At 41.9% G+C, this 18,971-nt stretch overlaps 1 protein-coding gene across 1 annotated transcript in view; it reads right to left on the reverse strand.

Moving 5' to 3' along the window:
- Positions 1–429: 429 nt before the first annotated feature.
- The window catches only part of S1PR3 (sphingosine-1-phosphate receptor 3), a 29,511-nt gene continuing 10,969 nt past the window's right edge, over positions 430–18,971 (reverse strand). The window contains exon 2 of the mRNA XM_069227569.1: positions 430–2,480. Coding sequence (XP_069083670.1) covers positions 1,215–2,348 — 1,134 coding nt within the window. The 5' untranslated portion in view covers positions 2,349–2,480 and the 3' untranslated portion in view covers positions 430–1,214. The remainder of the gene's footprint in view (positions 2,481–18,971) is intronic.

Genomic DNA, 18,971 nt, shown 5'->3' on the forward strand with positions numbered 1-18,971 from the left:
TGATCGTGAAAAGTACAGAGAACAGTGCAATCGCAGGAGCCATCACAGAATGCTCAAACGGTGGGAAGAGTTTAAAAGGGTTAAAAACGCACTCGATAATCACGGGCAAACCCATTCGCTATAACTCACTCATAAAAACGTTGCCTTCAAAGATTACACTCACTTCATCATAACTCCACTCTGGGCCACGTTCTCTGATATTTTCAAAAGCAACAGTTGAACGAAGAGTAAGAAGGTATTCGGTTTTCTGTCATGCGCACAGATGGGTTTCCGGGTGTGTAGGCCAATGCAGACAGATTTACCTGCGAAGTTGGTGATCACAGAGTGAGGTCCCAATGTCCACCTTGTATTGACGTCTGGTTAATTGGAATTACCAAACAATGTGGGTGCACAGCATTTGACGAATCTTCACTCTTGGAGTCCAACAAGTTAAAACATACTCAACTTCATTTTTTAATGTTTTTATAATTACCTTTAGTATTGCAACTATGGTTAGATAACAGTATATAAATAGAGGCATGCCCCCTTTAGTAACTTAATATAAGTGAAATAGAAGGCCTGGGAGGCAGAAAACAAAGAGGAGAAACCAAAGGCATAAATAACTCCCGCTTGTGTCATAAAAGACAACAAGTCCTTCACATACAGTAGGACACGCCTCCATAACGCCTCCGTATGGCAACTGTATAAGGACGCGAAGGAACTTCGCAAAAAATCCACCAAAGCCATGTGGAATGCCTGATTCCCAGGTGCCTGGAATCACACTGCCCACTTTCTATTGGTTACATTTGGAATATCGAATCCTCATAGAAAGAATACAGAAATAATTTTGCCTACTCCCTATGAGCAAATTAGAATTATGATTCCTCTGAAAACGGCAGATGTGGACAATTGAGCGACCTGTGAACATAAAAAGGTAAGGATGTCGCTATCTGAAGAATTTAAGCATGTCGGCAACTGTTCCACTTGCAGACAAATATTATGCTATGGATTATAGGCATGCTACAGTGGTACATGGTACTAGAAAGATCCTTTCTGAGTTCAGACCTGCTTGCACATAAAAATTCGTCTAAATAGTTCATGCAATAAATAGAGTTGAATAATTATTGTTTCCCACTTTCATTGTCCCTCCAGTTGCAGTTATTGTATGACAATATGACTGGAAATTTGCCTCAGTTCATATTCAGTCCACAGAGCAGCAGACCAAACTTATACTCTCACATCTTTCCGTTGTGACATGAAGGTTCACTCTTTTCAAAAGTACATGTAGGGACAGCTCTGGGCGACAATTCTTCTTTTGACTTTGGAAAATTGCAGCTGCTGGACTTGCTTCGACTATAATCTGGGGTTGGCTGTATCTGCAAAGTTCTACTGACACCAGACTTCATGAAGCAGCCACACACAAGTCGTAAGAAGGCCCGCCTCATTTCTTTGCTGGCTAGCGTGTAGATGACCGGGTTCATGGCTGAGTTAAGAACGGCGACCACGATGAACCATTTTGCAGAGAACAAAATATCACACTCTTGCACTTTACAGGAGACATCTATGAGCAGAAGTATGAACAATGGAGACCAGCAGGCAATGAACACCCCCACTACAATCACAACGGTCCTAAGGAGAGCCATGGACCGCTCCGAATTGTTATGATTGGTGACTTTACGGCTGCTGGACTTCACAAGTATGTAAATGCGAGCATAGAGCATCACAATGGCCAACAGGATGACCATGAAAATACTGATACAAAAAGCAACATACTTCTTGGAATACAAAGGGAGGATTGTGGAGCAGTCGGGCAAGTTGTCAATACAGTTCCAGCCAAGAATTGGCAATGCACCCAATGAAAAGGAGATAAGCCAACAGGTTCCAATCAGAAGGAACACCCTGTACTTCTTGTTTGCATCATAAGGCCTCATTTTAATCATGGTCAAATGTCTCTCGATGGCTATAGCCAACAGGCTGAAGGTCGAAGCCCCAAGGGCAACAAACATGCTGCCTTCCCTTACAAACCAGACTGTCACTGAAATGCTTAAAGTCTTTTTGCCTGACATGAGAATGTTCACTTGGTAAACTATTCCAGCTAACAAGTCACAGAGGGCCAGGTTGCCGATAAAAAAGTACATCCGATTGTGAAATCTGTTATTTTTCCATATGGCTATCAGCACCATTAAGTTCTCTAGCACAATCAGGCTACATATGACCATAAAGGCTATGCTTGAAACATCCATGTGGGTAGGCTCAGGCCCTCTTTGCGTCAATTTTCCTGTGTAATTGTAGTGTGCCAGGATTAGGGAATCACGCCTTTCCCTCGGCTGAACAGCTTGTTTCATTTCAGAAGTGGTCATTAAAGCCATTTTGCGCAGGTGAGCGGGTTGATTGCAGTTTTAGTCCACCAGCAGGTGACCAGGAGTCATTTTTCTCTATCGAATTTCCTCTAAGCTCTCCTCACCAATGTCGACATGCTTCCAAACACAAACACCAAGAGCCTGTGGAAAACAGAGGGAAAAAGTCAGAAACTGCAATGACAAGCCATGTCCCTTTGATTATTTCACAATTTGTGAAAAGCGGAATTTAAACTTAATGGGTGACAATGAAGATAAATCCCCAAAGCTGCGATCAATACAACACAATTTTTCTGTCAACGAATGTGAGTGGTACAGCGTAGGAAGACACTCAGGTCCTGATCAACAAAGAAGTTGTATTTCTTTACACAGTAGAGACTTACAACGCATAACCAAATTGGCAAAAGTTCCATGGATAATTGTAAGTAAGTACCTACAGGGTTAAGACTGGCAGTAACATTCTTCCAGACTTAGGGCCTGATTTAGATCTTGGTGATCGAGTTACTCTGTCACAACTGTGATGGATATTCCGTCTGCTGAAACATAAATCCCATTATATCCTATGGGATTTATATTTCGGCAGATGGGATATCCGTCACCGTTGTGATGGAGTAACTTGTCCACCAAGATCTAAATCAGAACCTTACTTTTTGTTTTCCCTAACTACCCTGATATACATTTCAACATTCAGTAAGTAATTTTCAGACTGGTGGGTTGTATGTCAACCAAACTTATGGTTCGCCCACCACATTTAGGGGCATATTTATACTCTGCACCGAATTAGCGTCATTTTTTTAACTCTAATTCGGTGCAAAACGAACTCCATATTTATACTTTGGCGCTAGACCCGTCTAGTGCCAAATTTATGGAGTTAAAGTCATTTTTTGGAAGTGGAGACCTACCTTGCCTTAATGAAATGCAAGGTAGGCGTTCCCGTGCAAAAAATGACTCTATGGCCTTAATGCCATATTTATACTCCCAGTAAGGTGCCCTTTCCTGCACAAAATCAATCCTGATGCAAAGCAGGAACCCATGCATCGAGGTGAAAAGGTGCCTGCATTGGCACTAGGCTGCCAAAAGGGCGCCGGCACAGGGGGAAAGGACAGGAATACACCATATTAGTTAAATACAGCACATTCCTACCCTTTCCCTTTGACGCAGGGCAGCACAGTAAAGTGCAAAAAAATCATAAATATGCCCCTAAATGTGTGACGGGGCACAGGCAGCCTAGCCGATGATGTGGCTTGGCTTTAGGAGCAAAACCATGAACTGGGTCATCAAAGTATGTAAATCAGGCAAAAAGCATCATAAAAATATAAAGACTACAATGAAAAATGTATTTTTTCAACATTTTTGATGATTAGGTCAATGGTTTGAGATACATTTAAAGAAAATTATATGTTTTAAACATGAAATATTCTAGACTACCCCATACCCTGTTATCGCCATGAGTTACACAACATGGATGTTTTCCATCTATTCTGTGTATATGGCCTACATTATTATTAAATATGAGGTAAGGATTTTGGATCGAGCAGATCCTAATCTCAATTATTTCGAGGTGCTCTCAGATTGGTTGTTTAGGAAAAGTTATACATAGTGACGTAAAGTGATGTTTCGTGGATCCCACAATTTGGTCAAGTGAGAAAACTAGGACATGAGTCCAGGATTACTGGTTGTAATTTATGAAATTCAGCTATTTTAAGGCTACATCTTTTTCTCTTCCGTTTAGCATCAACAGTCAAACACAGTGACGGACAAACATGTCTGTCTGAATATATGCCTCATGTGTCTTCTTGAAGTGCGGAAACCCATGGAGCGAACTATGTGGGGCTTCCGTACCTATTTGATTTGTTAATTATTTACTTGCAGTCATTGGAGTGATGAGACTCAGCTAAGATGCTATTTTTATGTCAGTGCCACTACTGGCTCGCCTGACTTGATAAGCACACTGATTTTAGGAGAGCTCAACAAATAAATGACTGCAATTAAATAATTAACAAAACAAAGTGGCCGTGGAGCTTTGACAGAGTTTGCTCCACAAGTAACAGCACTTCAATGAGACTTTTCCAGTCAGCAGCATGTCTTCAGAGGGATATTGTCAGCCACTGTTTAATCATCAGATTCCATCACAAAATCTGGGGGGAAGTGGGATGTTGTTTTCTGCGTCCTCACATTTTAAGATCTGGGGGACAAATCTCTTCAGTCCCCCAAGGTTCCTAAATCCATGGTTGTCTACCTCATTATGGCAACCCAAATCCTTCTCAAATGTAGATTTTGGAGTGAACCACAGATTATTCAGATCAAGATCTCGTACCATTTACTCAACCCTTTCAAATCATGTGGGAGTAGTCACCCAAACAAAGGATAGCATCTCTGCTAAGTAAGTTCAATTTAACATTCCAGCAAGCGGATTAGCCTAAAGCCAGATCAAAAGGGGCTTAAGGCTAGGCTGAGGCAGAATTTTGATTACGCTCGAGCAATCAGAGTAATTTCGGTAATTTGGTAATATATAGAGAAACACACTGAAAAAAACAAAAGTTAAGTTAACGTTATATTAAGGTGGGATAAAAATATATTTTTTTGTTTAAAAAAATAAAAACCTTAGAAATTTACTGAAAAAAGCAAAGACTAAAGTAGTGCTACAGTTAGGTGACTATGTAAGTGACAACATTAACGTCTTCCCCCCTACACCTCAGAACCCAAGAAACTAATCTCTTAAATCCCTCAGAGATTGTCGCTCAGCTAACACTATTCAACATCTACATGACGCCTCTTGTGAACATCATCAGAGCCAATGGCATCAACATAATATGCTATGCTAATGACACACAGCTCATCCTCTCCCTTACAGACTTAACCAGCACAGTCAAAGCAAACTTTGCCAACTGCATGAGCAACATCGCTGCATGGATGAAAAACAACTGCCTCCAGCTCAACAGAGAAAAAAACAAAGTCCTTATCTTCAGCAACAACCACTCCCCTGGGGACACCCTTTAGCGTCCCTTTGAACTTGGCCACCACCCCACCTACGGACCATGCCAAGAACCTTGGGAACATCTTGGACACTAACCTCTCCATGAGCAAACAGATAAATGCCATCGCCTCATCATGCTTCCACATCCTGCGAATGCTATGGAAGATTTTTAAGTGGATCCCACTTAACACCAGACAACAGTCATGCAGTCTCTTATCAAGTAGACTTGCCTATGGAAAGGCCATCTGCTTTGAAATCCCAGACCATGTTCTATGCCGACTCAAAACTACCAGAATATCTCCACCAGACTCCTCCTGAACATCCTGTGAAATATGCACATCTCTCCACACCTCAACAATTTCCACTGGCTCCCAATCAGGAATGATGTAAGTTCAAGCTACTCGCCCACACCTACAAAGCACTCCACAACACCAGTACAGCGTAACTCAACACTGCCTCAACTTCTACCAAGCCACCAGATACCTTCAATGTGCATTCCAGGCAAGAGCACACTTTCCTCGCATCAAGAAGGCCAGAAGCAGAGGATGCTTTTTCTGATACCTTGCAGCCAAGACCTGGACCAACCTCTGCACTACCTCAGAAGCTCTCCCTCCCTCATAGACTTCCAAACGAACTTCAAAACATAGCTCTTCCAGACAAAACAGGCATGATCACCTCCTCCACAGCTCAGACCTGCCCTACTCAGCCTCATGGGTGATTAGCAGCGCTCTACAAATCCACAAAACATAACATTACATAACATAACATATCAACATAACATAACATGTCATGAACTTTAAAATAAAACACAGAAATTCACCAGTTATAGTTCACAGAGCTAACTATAACTTACGCCCTGCCATGCACTTATTACATCACTCTTTGACATAATTTAAAACCTCACTGATGATACCATCCAAGCCTCATTTTGACAAGGCCATATCTAATTTAAAGGTGTGGGGGCCTCATGGCACCCCTTCCCGAGCATAGTTTGCCCCGTGGACCTTATCTTCAGGGGACCTCTTTTAAATAGCTGGGCACCCCAGTGCCCAGCCAGGGCACCCAACATACATACGATAGGGGCTGCGGGGGAGAGCCTCAGGGCCCCCACGGCTGAAGCTGGCTCCTTGTCCTGCCCAGGGGACGCATCTATTTAGGCTGCTTCTTCTGGGCTGGGGCAATCTGTGGGAAAGAAAACAGATCTCAAATCTACTCCCAGCTGGCAGGAGCATTTTTAAAGCACCCCCCTGCTGGAAACAGACTTTGTGTTTGCTCCCTTTTGGAGATTAAAAAATGCTCCCACCAGGCAGGAGCGTACATGTTTCCCTGCCTGCACAAGTGCAGGCAGGGAAACTGCTGTGTCCTGAGGGTGGGCTCCCTGGGACAAAGCAAGTGTGCCAGCCACAGGGGATGGGGTCAGATGGGGCATTGAAGGCTCGGGGCGCATGGCCTCCCTCCCCTTTTTGAAAAGTGACAGCCGTATCAGGTAAGGTCCCCTGAGCCTTTTAAAGGCTTGGGGAGGGGAGACTGTGAGGGCCCCCTCTCCTTGAAAAATAAAAAAATTACATGCTCCTCTCCCCATAATAATAAGTTGGGGCCCCAGGGAATGCAGTTATTGGGCTGAAAACAGCTCAGGAAGGGGGGCTATGCACCCCTCTCCCCTTAAAGAAACAAAGATACTCCGGGCGTATTTTTCTTTTTTTTGTTTGTGATCCCACAGAAAAATCCTGCAGGTTTGCCGTTCTTTTTTAACCTTGGCTCACTCCATGGGGCCTGGGGGCAGGTTATCCCTACCCTGCACCCTTATATACTGTTTAAAAAAAAAATCAGGATAGGGACTAAGGGCCTGATTTACAGTTTGGTGGACAGGTTACTCTGTCACAATTGTGACATATATCCCATCTGCTGTATTACGATCTCCTTAGGCTATAATAGGATCATAATGCAGCAAATGGAATATTTGTCACCTCTGTGACAGAATAACCCCCTCTGCCAAACTCAAAATCAAGCCCTGAGCCCTTGTAATGGCTGCCAGCAATATTTTTCTCATGTTGCTGGAAGCCAATCAAAGTGATTGCTCCTACAGGTCTTGCACTCCCGCAGGAGTGAGATGGCCCAAGAGAAAAAAAAGCTTACTGGGCCAATCACAACACTCTGGGGCATATTTAAGAAAAGTGGCGCTGCACGGGTCTGTGCCTCTTAGTGCCCCCCGAACGCCACCATGTGTGCACCGTATTTAAAATATGGAGTACCATTGCTGTAGTTAGGGGACTGGCACCATAATTTTTTATACTAGTCCAGAGCTTTGCAGGATTAGCGGCAAAAATATTGACGCTGATCCTGCAAAGCCCAATGAGGCTCCTTTTAATCAAGTGTGTCTCTCCATTTTCAATGCCTGCTCTGAGCAGACATTAAAAGTGCCCAAAAAAAGACGCAAAGAAATCTGTTAGATTTATTTGTGTCATTTTTTTGCCCCCCCCAATGGGGGAACATCCCCATTGCATACATTATGCCTGGGGCAAGCATAACGTAGCACAAAGGGTTACATTGCATTGCAACACTTAGTAAATATGGCGTGGGGATTTTGGCCTCGTTGGGCCACATTAGCATAAAAATAATTACACTAATGTGGCGCAAGGAGGCGCTAGTGGCTCTTAAATATGCCCCACTATTTTTTTTAATTGGGTCAGAGGGACTCCCACCATTTTCCCTCAAAAGCAACCATTCCGACATACAATTATACTTGAACTTTAATTACTCAAAAAACTAATGAGCGGGTTTACACCAAGCACAGAGCACAATCTGTACACCAAGATCTAGCCTCCTTTCAAATTTGGTGTAATTCCTTTCAGCAGTCTTTGATGTAGCCCTGCCTAAAGAAGTCTATGGAAAATGCACTGTGATTTTGTGTTTTGGGACCCACCTTTTTTCTCACCCCCACTTGATGGATCATCCTGAAACTTTCCATGCACAAACTAGTCAAAAAGTACCACCCTTTTGGAAAGTTTAATTAAACGGGGCCACAGTTAATATCAACACAAAAAACTAATTTCCTATGGAAACGCAGAGCTGATGCACACACACTGGGAAATATTTTTTAATAAGGTTTTGTTTTTGATTATACTTTTAAATGTTGTTGTAATCTTCATTTTTAATTCATTATATGAGTTATATAATGTGAAAAATGGACTACATTTTAATATATTCCTGTATTTTTTGTTTCTATATTTAGCCTTTTTTTAAATTCAGAAATGAAATTGGTGTATTTGACCCTTGCAAAATCCAACACTTTCCCTGCTGTTGTTGAGGTTGGAATGGGAATAGCAAATCTGACCCCTCCAAACTCCAATAGTTTCTTAACTGTTGCTCAGATTGGAGTGAGAATAGTAAATGTGACCTCTCCAAAGTCCCATACGTTCCTTATGTTGCTCAGGTTGGAGGAGCAACAGCAAATGTGACCTATACAAAGTTCAACACTACTTTTGCCTAGTTTGGAGTGGGACCAGTGGATTTGAGCTCTCTAAAGCGTAACTTTTTTTATTTGTGTCTTTTTATTTGCATTTCTATAGTATATTTTTACTTTTTGTCTTTTTTATGAAATTATTTTCTAAATGTTCAGTAATTTATAGTATATTTATATTTTATTATAGCTTTTTATGCATATTTTTACAGTATTCTTAATTATAAAATTATATTGTATCTTAATATTCAGGTTTATTAATTTTAATTATTTCATATCATGCTTATTTCTGTACATTTATTTTGAACTATATATATTTTATATATATCTATATTTATATATATATATATATATATCTATATATATATATATATATATATATATAGATATATATATATATATATATATATAGATATATATATACATGAACTTACAGTACACACCAAACTCACTCCAGTAAAGACAGCTTGCGCCCTCGTCATGCACTGCTACTTACCCCACATATTACATTAGTAATGACATTTTCAATTACATAATTTATAATATAACTGCAAGATTGCAATAAAATTATTGATGAGAAAACCTTGAATGGCGGAGGCCATCTATTTATTGCATTTTATAGTGAACAGACAAATTCTAACAAATGGGAACTTTAGGAAAAATAAAAATAGCACCTATACCATGTACAACAGGAAGGGATTTCCCGGTAACAACCACACAATAATAATGCAATTGTAACATTTAGCCATGTGGATTAGCACCACTCAAGAGGCATTGTGGCTGAAAGTCTAAGGACCACATATTTTCAATGCTTTCTAGTGCATCTTCTCCATTTATATTTCTCCTTTTGCGTCCTCTCCCAGTAGTTCAATCCCCTTGAACAAACAGCTAGGCTGGAAGATTGGTTGACTTTGTGGTCTCTTATTATGGGTGCATAGAGAATATAAGTGAAGGTGTTGTGTATCTTCTGCTAATACTTAATGATAACAGGATCATCTAGATTTATTTTTGTTTTTCAAATGAATAAAAATTATTAATATATATTTTCTACATTGTACTTACATATTTTTTGAATATAATATTATTTTTAAAGTAAATACAATTTTTAAAGTTAATGTTAATGCTAAATATTTAAAATCCGTTTTATGTTGATATTTTTGCCCATTATATTATTGTGGTCGGCATGTTTGCATTTTACACACACCCTATGTAAAGTCGCTATTTGTGACCTCAGTATTTTTATAGATGCAAGTTTTTTGTCTGCAATATTTTGTCATAGAAGTGAAAAAGCACGTCCTTTAACACAGATCAAAAAATGTTCATGCTGACTCCATTTCTCCATGATTATGCCTCACGACATGGACAGGAACACATGCTCGGCCGCCCCTCCAGATCGACCAAAGCGTCCCTCTCTCGATTTCAGCACCTTTCACGCAGCCTAAGCTTCAACCCGCATAACTGATGTGATTTTTGGGCACAAAGAATCGAGGTACCAGCGAAAACTACAGTTGATTTTACTCAGGATAGAGGTGCAAGGCTGTAAAACAATGCAAGGGACATGTGTGCTCCCATCAAAAAGAATACTTTTAATAATTGCATGCTTACATTTTCTGTTTTGTATGTTATTTGTTGTACACTTGAAGGTTGTTATACGGTGTTTTGCACATTACAGAAAATAAATTAAGCTAAATGAATCGACTACACTGAACACGATGACTTTGCCGGATGATTTTGCATGCCCTGATTCTGCAGACCATGGCATTGCCAGCCGACGCTGATGATTGCCACAGAGCCCGTGGCTACACTACCGCAACTGACAATGAAAACCTCACACAAAAAACACAAATAAGACACTGTCCGCTGCCACTGCAGACTCAGCATACTTCCATACCATTTACCCACACATAGAAGTGAGAGGAAGGAAGGATCACCAATCAGTCACTCAGCTATCAACCCAAAATGCACACAGATAGATGAACTTCAAAATGATCCTTCTTCTTGTGTGATTCCTCTATTTGTGAACCCACTTATCCCGGCATGCTTCATCATATGGCAGGGGTCTTCAAACTGGGGGGCGGGCGTCCCTAGGGGGCCTCAAGTGATCCCAGAGGGGTGCCAGGCTCTGGCCAAAAGAAGTATTTTTCAGATAAATGTGCTTTGTTTTAAGCATTTTTAAAAAGGTTAGATAACTGTAATGTTTACATGAGTATAGACATGTTTAAACATTGCCATCTTAATAGAATAATTGTGAAAAATCTTGAGGAGGGCCTGATGATTTCTATTTTTTCACTGGGTGGGCGTGGCAATACAAAGTCTGAAAACTGCTGTCCTAGGGTATGCTTTTACACCCCTTGTGCCATAATATTCAGTGGTGCAGCTTGTTTGTACCAGCCGCTCTACAAGGGAAAAGGGATCCTCCTCATTACAAGTTAAAACTGGCTGGAAGAATCACAAATCAATTAGATTTTATTTAATGAGTTATTCTATCAGGATTACAAATAATTAATTTGGATGGTCTTTGGGAATTTATCACCCTATTATCCCATCAAGTTTTGGTTGATGTTTGTATGCCCACAGGTTCGGCGGCCTTCAGCTGGACTAGTAGATCCTCAGTGCCCATGGCAGAGGGGCAATAATAGCAACAAAGTGGTGTTGAATCCTTGACAAATGTGTGACTACAAGGCGACACCCCTACTCCTTTCCCGGATTAAGAACACACTTTAAGTCGATTGGGTGAAAACATCCATCAATGTGAACTGCGAGGAAAGGTTTTTTTTTTGTTACACATTTTTTTAATGATGACACGACACATGACTGGATAAATTAATAGATAAATAGGAATCTGTTAGTCCTGATGAAGGACGTTGACCCTGCCGGCACTGTGATAGCATTTTTTATACTGATATAAATAGAGATGCAGATAACTAGAAATTAAAGGCAGAAGAGCACTGCCTATTTCATTTAGTCTGTTCATTACTCTACCTGGTGTAATAATGCAAATTGTGAAAGAGTGTGTGTCATTAGGACAACAGCACTTTGTTCAGAAATTAATGCTGAGTGGGCCTCTATTTTTGTTTTTCTTGAACAAACCCCCAAAGCAGGAGGCTGTTCCTGTGAAACAATGCAACAAAGACCCCAACAAGTAGGGAGTTTTCTCCCTGCGTCTAAGGGCTATTGCTAATTTTCCCTGCCAGCATAAGACATGACTGACAAGAGAACCTGGGCTGTCTGCTGTAACACTGTCATTAATTTGTGTATTGTGTTACATTCATAAATATATACTAGGGCAACTGGAGACTGCCTGGTACATCTGATTTCGTTGTTCCCTTACTTGCTGCAACAATATGTACTCTCCTTTTGTCTCTAGCCGTGTTTTTGTTCTAACACTATGCTTAGTCTTCACGTCTGATTTTGCTCCCACGCTATGAATACATTTTATATGTGTAAATATGAAGAGAGACACAAATACCAATACAAACTAATTTGTGCTATCAAAAACAAGTGCACAATTTATCTTGCCATGCTAAATCGCACAACTAAACACCAGGTAGGCCAAGTGAAGAAGGTGGAGAATGCCAAAAGGTGCTTGCACATCCGCAAAAGGTATATCAGCTGTAAGATCAGAGCATAGTCATTTATGTGAAAAATATATTGTTGGCGGCCAGGCTAGCCAAAAACACCTGCCACCACAGGTGTCGGAGGGCCACACACTAAGGAGTGGGTGGTTGCCTATATATTATAAGAAGAGTGGCCAGGGCACACCAGTACTGTAGATCCTGATAATGTTCAAGAATTGATTGGAAGTCCGTTCTTGGAAGATGATGTGTAGGGATTTATTACAGATGCAAGTAGGTAGTAGAAGTCTCAATCACAAAGACTGCGTTGTACAAAATGACCATGTATCCAGAACACCCAGATGATGATCAATGGTCAGAGGTACAATAGGATAATCAAATGTAACAATAAGTCCATACAGCAAAACAGCCAACACGTGTTTCGTCTTCAAGACTTTGTCAAGGCTTCAGGTGTATATAACGTATATATAAATCCGATAGGAACATGTAACGAACTGCTGGTTGTCATGAGTCTCTAGGAGAAGTCAAATAGTCCTGGAAAGCTGAGTACTGGCCATGATAAGCCTCAATTTTGTTTGAAAAACAACCCGTGCCGGTCGAGTCGGGGTTTAGCAGAGTGTTCTGAACATTATCAGGATCTACAATACTGGAGTGCCCTGGCCACTCTTCTTATAAACACCAGGTAGCTTCGAGATCACACAATACCGATTGACACTATAAATAAGAATTTGCAATGCAATGGGTCTACTGTTTGCTTGAGTTAGAGCTATTAGTGTTGTAAATTCCTAACTGGACTTTTCTTGCCACATAAATTGAAAATGTAAAGTAAAATAGTTGACATAAGCAAGTCAATTCAAAGTGCCACGGCCGCCATGAGCATGAAGGAAAGTCACAAAAGGAAAAAGAAGTTCACTTGCAGTCAAACATATTGGCAAATGTGCATTTATCCATGTAACAGGGTCGGTCCCTAAGGCGGTGACAAAACCGCCCCAAGGCTGGACAAATGTAAAGCATTTACCAATGTCATCAAAGGTTTTTTGTTTAAAGGGAAGCCCACGAACTAGTGAAAGTGATGGGCGTGAGGTGGGCTTGGTTAAAAGCCCACATAGAAACCACATGTCGGAAAAGCAGCGCTTGCGAGCTGCTATGCTCGACCTAAAAACAATGTCGCCCAGCTTTGTCAGTGCTTGTTTTGAAGAATTATTTTGGATAGTTGGCTGGAGAGCAGGATGGAGACAGTAACACATCTTTTACATACAGGACTGTAAATGCAGGCTGTGAGAAAATTTGAAAAAGGGGGATAAACAAGACTTTTCTTTTTCTAGTAAACAAAAATCAAATTTCATATTGTGCGTAATAATACTCTTTCACAAATTACTACATCTACATTTCTGGAGCTAAGGAAGAAACATGTCTACATGCGGGAAGTGATATTGTCCTGTCAACGTGCAGGAGGTGATATTGTCCGGATAAGGACAGTGTTTCTATTATTTAAGCAAAGTGTTTAATTTTTTTGATTAAATGTATGCAAACCCAAAGTATTCTAGGAAAGTTATTTGTAGTGCTTAATCTGAGCCGGTAGTTGCAGGGGAGCCCTACAACCACTCAATTTGTTTAGACCAGGACTTATTTCTCATCATCAGACTTTAGACCCAGAACAAGAAAGAGTAAGGTAGAAAAGGGACAAAGAAGGAGGAAGAGAGAGAGATAGAAAAAACAGTGATTAGGGTAGTAAGCAGGGACGAAATGGAACTGGTAAGAGTCAGATAAAGGGGCAGGAAGTGAAGGGTGGTGGATATAAGAGACAAGAATTGGAATCAAAACTAAACTAAGGGTTGGCATTATTTTGGGAGTTTGATTCCATGAAATCATGCAGAAATAGATTACAATTCTGCTAAACTGTCTGGAATTCCAGACAGGGCACAGTGGGCATTTGGCACTATTATCTTAGTGCAAAATGCACCCTTGCGTCTAAAAATGGATGTGAGGAAGCATTTTGCACTATGAAAATAGCACAGCCAAATAGCATTCTCCTGCACCCTTTCATACTCAGTTATTTAGGGGGTCACTGTGACCCCGGCGGTCGGTGTTATAGTGGCGGTAGTACCGCCAACAGGCTGGTGGTACATACCGCCATATTATGACATTGTCGGTTTGGCAAAAGCCAAACCGCCAATGTACCACACCGACTGCCACAGCGGTAACGACCACCGGGCTGGAGACTACAGTCTCCAGCCCGTCGGATGTCACTAGGCCTCCCACTGGATATGACCCCACCCACCGCCACGGTTTCCGTGGCTTTATTACCACCACAAAATCCATGGCGATAAGCACTATCAGTGCCAGGGAATTCCTTCCCTGGCACTGATAGGGGTCTCCCCCAGCCCCCTCCCACTCCCCAGAGTCCTCCCTCACCCTCCCCCTTCCAACACCCCCGACATACACACACCTACACGCACAAACATACACACGCATACACACACACACATACCCACATTCACCCATGCATGCATACATCCATGCACAATAGACAAAATGAATACACTGTTCCTAGCAAAGAAGAAGAAGGGAAACCCTATGGTTTAGGAGCAAGAGCCCTCACACATCCATTCGGATGTCATGCTTCGTCATTGGGGTGCTCCTCGTCAGACCGGTGCTGCAATGTCTGACGGGCTCCCCGTTAGGGGGCTCTTTGCCGGAGATCTTTTTAGAGTAACTGCCATGGTAGACTGAGACCTACAGGCAGGTAGTGATTCAAGAGCAGGAGAAAGTTAAAATTGGTTCTCTATCCCGACAGGCAATTCTCATTTAATAGGCAAAAAGGGGATAGGACCAAGATTAAAAACAGATTGAAAGTGATAAAATGAGGTAATGCTCAAACACTTTCTAGGAGTAATGGGGGCGAGAAATTATCTCAAAGCCACCCAAACAACGGTCAACATGTTTTGCGCCTTAAGATAAGGAGCCCTTCCTAGAATAAGGGATGGTAAGCACTTTTTTTAGTTTCACGTTGTGCTTTGCGGTTTATCACTCAGTCTGCGCACTAATCCAGCACTGGTCACAATCACATTACTATTACTTATATTGTTTTTATTCACTTTCTTACTTTTCCCAGGGCGACCTTAATATGTTTAGGTGACTGGACGGACAGTGCGCTTTATTGTAAGTGACTGGGAAGTTTGGCCTTTTTTATTAGACTTTTGATAAACTACTCTATAATGCTTTAATGATTGTGATACAGGAGAAGTGTCTTTTTGATGTATGGTCCTGAATAAGCGTCAGTGGATCTGTTAGACCGTAAGCCGCGAAACATGTTGACCGTTGTTTGGGTGGCTTTGAGATAATTTCTCGCCCCCATTATTCCTGGTAAGTGTTTGAGCATTACCTCATTTTATCATTTTCAATCTGTTTTTAATCTTGGTCCTATCCCCTTTTTGCCTATTAAATGAGAATTGCCTGTCGGGATAGAGAACCAATTTTAACTTTCTCCTGCTCTTGAATCACTACCTGCCTGTAGGTCTCAGTCTACCACGGCAGTGACTCTAAAAAGATCTCTGGAAAAGAGCCCCCTAACGGGGAGCCCGTCAGACATTGCAGCGCCGGTCTGACGAGGAGCACCCCAATGATGAAGCATGACATCCGAATGGATGTGTGAGGGCTCTTGCTCCTAAACCATAGGGTTTCCCTTCTTCTTCTTTGCTAGGAACAGTGTATTCATTTTGTCTATTGTTACTTGGGGAGACTATACACTGGACCTTTAATCCTCCCTGTCCCTCCCTTTGATGTTGATACATCCATGCACACACACATCCTCACACACTGACATACATACAAGCACACACACAATCACAGAAATACATGCACACTCACATCCATTTATACACACATGCATTCCACACACCCCACACCCGCATGCATGCACACAGAAGCATACACAGACCCCCCCACCCCCACACACAACACCCCCTCCACCCTCCCCTGTCGGAGAACCCAACTTACCTGCTTGCAGGGGGTCCTCCAGCAGGAGACGGGATGGGGCGCTGCTGCCAGCAGCAGCGTCCCCCAACAGAACACCGCCAGGCCGTATCATGGATCATGATACGGTCTGCGGCGCTCTACTGGCGTGGTGCTGCTGTTAGCAGCACGCCACCTTACCACCATCCACCGCCTTGACCTTAGCCAGAATTCCACCAGCCTTCTGGCGGAATTCCGGCTATGGTCATAATATGGCAGTCGGCTGGTAGCCACGGCGACGGTCTTATGGCGGCTGTTTGGCTGTAGGCTGCATTTGCCATCTATCACTGCAGAGTATGAAAGGGCGCTGAGTGGTATATGCAGTGGTTTCTAAAGTTTAGAAATGCAGAGATACCAAAATTAATCCGATTCCGCCAGCGGAATTCAAAATCCCGCCCAGGCATAGACTAGACAGTCTTGATATTTGGTTTTGATCACCCCATCATTTGACAAGGCCAGCCGTGGGCTTCTGAGGATAACATTGGGTCCCTGCACAAATGCTTAATTTGTAAATAATAATGTGCCAGTGCCCAAAGCCCTCCTCTTAAACATGGGGCTGCTGCAATTAAATGTGCGAGCATGGAATACTGAGGCAGCTAATCCTGAAGCCATCTCGGGCCTCTTCAATTCATTTAAAGCCACTCCCTGCCCCTTCAGCTCACTCCTGCAGCTTTCTGCTTTCTCCCTTTGTGTCATGCTTTTTTGTTTTTCTCTTCCTCCCTCTTTCCCATATTTGTCTTTTGCTCGCAATAAATGCTTGAGTAGAAAAATATGTGCCGGCCCTCAAAAATAGGTATCAGTGCTCCGACACCGGAAACAAGAAGCACAAATTAAGTATGCCCTGCACTTATTCATTTACAAGTTCAGCATTGGTTGTTTCGTATTCAAATTTCAGTTCGTTCAGCATGTCTTTAAAATGTGGTTTCATTTCAAATAAAGCATGCAAAGATAAAATTAGAAACCAGCTGTTATGAAACAAAAAGAGTAAATTGCAAGCTCATGTATCTAGTTTTACGCCTTTAAGTGAATTGCAGTTTTTACCCTCCCTTTTTTATCATTTGTTGTCTCCGTGTCTTTCACACCAAGCTATAAATGCACTGCTTACTGATTTCAGGTCTTGTACAGCAGTATATGATGATCACTGTCTCAATTTTCCCTGTATTGTACCCATCTGTAAAGGGCTCTGATGCCCAAGGGCATGGTTCTCGCTATGCAAAACTGCATAAAGTATAACATTTATTGTATGGAACCGTCTATAAAAACTGTGAAAATACGTTGCGTGCAGTGCTTGAAAAGGAAAAATTAAAGTGCAGGTACTCTGTGCCAAAGTACCTGCTTGTTGCTGGGAAGTGGTGGTACTCTCCTATTAAAAGTATTATGTTTTTCTTCCGATGTGCCGGTACTCCCTCTCTCAAAATAAAAAAAGTGCCGGTATCCAGGACCGGACAGTACCGGCCCATTTAAAGCACTGGTTGCATGTCAGAGTTATCCGAACTTGAGTTTCCTCTGGCTGTGCCTCAACATTCAATGAAATTAGGGGGCCTTTGGAATAGCTCTTTGTCAGTTTCGAGTAGACTTTCAGATTACATTAAGAATGCAGTAGATTAGAATAAAAAGTAAACTATAAGGTAAAAAGTGGCTAGAATTAAAAAATCGATAACTATGTGATAGCGTACAAATAACTGTAGAGAGCAAGATGTGTAGCCTGGACTATGAAGGACAAACGTACACTTTGCCTAATGAAAGGAAAATATATCTGTGGAACAAATTACAAGACACAAATTAGCAATGTGTGCGAGTTGTTTCCAGCAGGCCTTCACAGCGATAGACAAAGGGCAAGAATATTAAAGCACTCTGCAATCCCATGCGAGGCCCTGTCCTGGACTGCAGTGCTTTTAAAATAAAACGGAAACCTCCCTACCAGCCTCCTTTCCCACCGCAACAACACACAACGTGATTTCCTCTAATAACGCTGTGATTTTAGGGAGTCTACCCTCTCTAAAACGAGTGGGAATGGAATTTGTACTGAACACATTCACCAAAAGCTCAGCCTGAAAGAGATGCAGGCGGCAAGATGTATGGACGGTGGTGGTCATGGTGAATGTTATCTTTGATGTAATGCCACAACAGGGGAGGGTTGTCGCCGCCATTTTGAAATTATCGGCTAAAGTTGTCTGGTTTTAGCAAGGTTGGTGCTACATTTAGAACACCCGTGTTACCTACCTTGCGCTTCCACCATTACCAGGAGCGCCGAGAAGGCATCAGATTCCAACTAATGATCCTAAAAATGAATTTGTTGCTAGAACAAGTGATGAATTCAAATGGCAAAAGTACACCTGGCACCGGAGCTTGTATTACCATGGCTGAGCATTAGAAGACTGAAACGTTATGCATTGCATGATGCAGCGACATCCCAAAACAGAAAGAGGGGATGTGGGAATTATTAAGAAGCTTTGGCACATGTCTCCCTGTGGACAAGGACTGATAAAAGGGTTGGGACCTTTCACGGTGCAGTTGGAGCTGTAACAGGTAATGTTCACAAAATAACTACTGCTTCGCAAAGGAGTCCTGCCAAGTATCATTGTATTGAACAAATATTGGCAGCTACA

This window comes from Pleurodeles waltl, chromosome 1_1 (genome assembly GCF_031143425.1).
Source record: "Pleurodeles waltl isolate 20211129_DDA chromosome 1_1, aPleWal1.hap1.20221129, whole genome shotgun sequence".
NCBI classification, from domain to species: Eukaryota; Metazoa; Chordata; class Amphibia; order Caudata; family Salamandridae; genus Pleurodeles; species Pleurodeles waltl.